This window comes from Montipora capricornis, chromosome 3 (genome assembly GCF_036669925.1).
Source record: "Montipora capricornis isolate CH-2021 chromosome 3, ASM3666992v2, whole genome shotgun sequence".
NCBI classification, from domain to species: domain Eukaryota; kingdom Metazoa; phylum Cnidaria; class Anthozoa; order Scleractinia; family Acroporidae; genus Montipora; species Montipora capricornis.
In genome coordinates, this window is record NC_090885.1 from 35,953,478 (window position 1) to 35,955,977 (window position 2,500).

At 37.4% G+C, this 2,500-nt stretch overlaps 1 protein-coding gene and 1 long non-coding RNA gene across 2 annotated transcripts in view; one reads left to right on the plus strand and one right to left on the minus strand.

The window, feature by feature from the left end:
* Positions 1 to 2,500, plus strand: part of LOC138040979 (uncharacterized) — a 239,894-nt gene that overhangs the window by 207,603 nt on the left and 29,791 nt on the right. The window lies entirely within an intron of this gene.
* LOC138040967 (tyrosine kinase receptor Cad96Ca-like) overlaps positions 103 to 2,500 on the minus strand; it is an 18,147-nt gene continuing 15,749 nt past the window's right edge. Inside the window, exon 9 of the mRNA XM_068886702.1 lies at positions 103 to 2,487. Coding sequence (XP_068742803.1) covers positions 2,335 to 2,487 — 153 coding nt within the window. The 3' untranslated portion in view covers positions 103 to 2,334. The remainder of the gene's footprint in view (positions 2,488 to 2,500) is intronic.

Below are 2,500 nucleotides of genomic sequence, written 5' to 3' on the forward strand. Positions count from 1 at the left end.
AAGATCCTTTAATTCAAAGTGGCACTTCAAATACACATTCACTTCATTCATCGAGTCCTTCATGGAAACAATTAAACCAAACAAATTGACCTGCTCTTAAGTAGATGGCTTCATAGCTCTGTTGGTTAGCGCAGAGGTCTTGGGTTCGAATCCCTTTGAGGTGTCTAATAGCCTTTTTCACGGTTAGTTTTTCTCATTTGCATTTCAATGCAATCTAACCTGTATGCGAGGTAGTTTCGAGTTAAAACTACAAAATAGCCCGAAATTGCCTCGCCTCCACGTTAAACTACATTGTAATGCAAATGAGAAAAACTAACCACGAAAAGACTATTGCAGCTCTGTGCTCAGTTACCAGGCCTTGGAATAAAAGCAAGGCTGGAGTTGACCTTGCTTTGATTCAAACCAAACAGCTTTTCTTATGTAAATAGAAACTCGTCAGCATTACAACAACATGATTTACATAAAGAAATCAATGGGGATTGTATCAAAGGAAGGTCAACTCCAGCCTTGTTTTCTTTCAAAGGCCTGGAAACTTAGCACAGAACTGTAAAATGATCTTTTGGTTTGAATTGTCCAGGTAAAAGCGAGAGTCACTTCCCTCTTTTGTCTATAACCCGTATTTAATGTATAAATTCATTTCATAGGGCAGTTTCATTTACAGACAAGACAGCACATGACCGTTTCGTTTACCAAATTTACTTTAATTTGACTGATTGACTCTAATGAATGTTTACACTGTTACGTCAGTTTGTCTATCAGGTCCCACTATTTATATTAATTATATATTTTTTCATTTTTTTGGGAATTTCCTCAAGTTTTGTACTTTTTTCTTGAAATTATATGTAGGTAACTTTAGAACGAAATCACTTTGCTCGCATCGTCGAAGGTCTTTTTGAAAGCCGTGAGTAAGCCAAAGCTGAAATTGCGGTTCCGTTCCAAGCAAGTAAGCGGAGATTAACATCTTAAAACCCTAAAGGTTAATAGCAAAGCACTTTAAAGTGCAACAATGACAAGTCTTCTTTTACAACTATAGTATGTTTGAATAAACATAAAAAGAGTTCGCGAGCTTCCTTTCTAAAAAATGATGATTTCTCTCCTACATGTATTTTGTTTCCCCCTCAATTAAGAGGAGAAGCCAAATGACTGATTATGTTTAGCTGGGCCACTATTAAGCAAGGGGTCACTGAGTTAAGGAGTGTTTATACACCCTGATATAGGGTACTAATACTCCCACATCTCTTTCGTGCCACACATACGTGAGTTGAAATAATCTTAAGCCCCTTGCTGTATTATTCCTCTCCTGGATATATTTTGTTTTCCCCTCAATTAAGAGGAGAAGCCAAATGACCGATTATGTTTAGCCAGGCCACTATTAAGCAAGGACTCACTGAGTTAAGGAGTGTTTATACACCCTGATTATAGCGTACTAATACTCCTACATCTCTTTCGTGCCACACATACGTAAATTGGTATAATCTTAAGCCCCTTGCTGTATTATTCCTCTCCTGGATATATTTTGTTTCCCCCTCAATTGTTTAGCTAGGCCACTATTAAGCAAGGACTTACTGAGTTAACCAGTGTTTATACACCCTGATAAAGCCTAATAATACTCCAACATCTTCTCTTTCATGCCACACCTACGTGACTCGATGTAATCTTAAGCCACTTGCCGTATGATTCCTCTCCTGAATATATTTTGTTTCCTCCTCAATCAACAGGATATTTTTCTACCACTTTTCGATGCCGCTGTTGTAGTAGGATTAAAAAGCCAGCATCGATCATACCGAATACTTGGTGATGATCACACTGGATTTCGATTTAGGTCTCCGAAATAAACTACTGCTAGTGCCTACAAAATCTTGGAAAACGTTCTGCTTATGATCGCAAGCTAACGATTGTCAAACTTTGTCGAGTTTGTTTATATTTTACTTCGCAAAGTAATTAATTATTGTAGCAATTGTTTTATACTAATGAATATTCTAAACAATATTGACTGATGCCAAAGGGAAAAAGATATTGCGTTGTTCTGCATTAGCACAGATGTCGATAATGATTGCCAAAACATGTCACAATAATTTCTCATCTAGTTAGTCTGGAATAAAACTGAGACTGATAAATTCCGTGGTCTTTTGGAGTTTACGACATTAGAACAAAAGTGCGTGTTAGGGTTGTCTGTCTGATTGTCTACGCCTTTCCCCATCGACCTAAAAATGAAATAGGACTAGCTTTTGGTTTTCACATTTTCTCTGACTCTAAAAACTAGTATTATTATTATTATTATTGAATGACAACTACTTCAGCAAGCATCTACCAAAATTCAGTGATTTTGTTTCTTCATGATCTCATGCTTGACCACTTTCTTCTTGAGGCATTTGCATTTGTGGCCCCACGAACTGCTCTTGCATCATCTTCAGTTGCTGCACCCACGTCCTCAACTCTTGAGTATTTTGCTCCATCGTACTTTGATTCGTCCATCAACGGGAGGTACTGCAACATATAG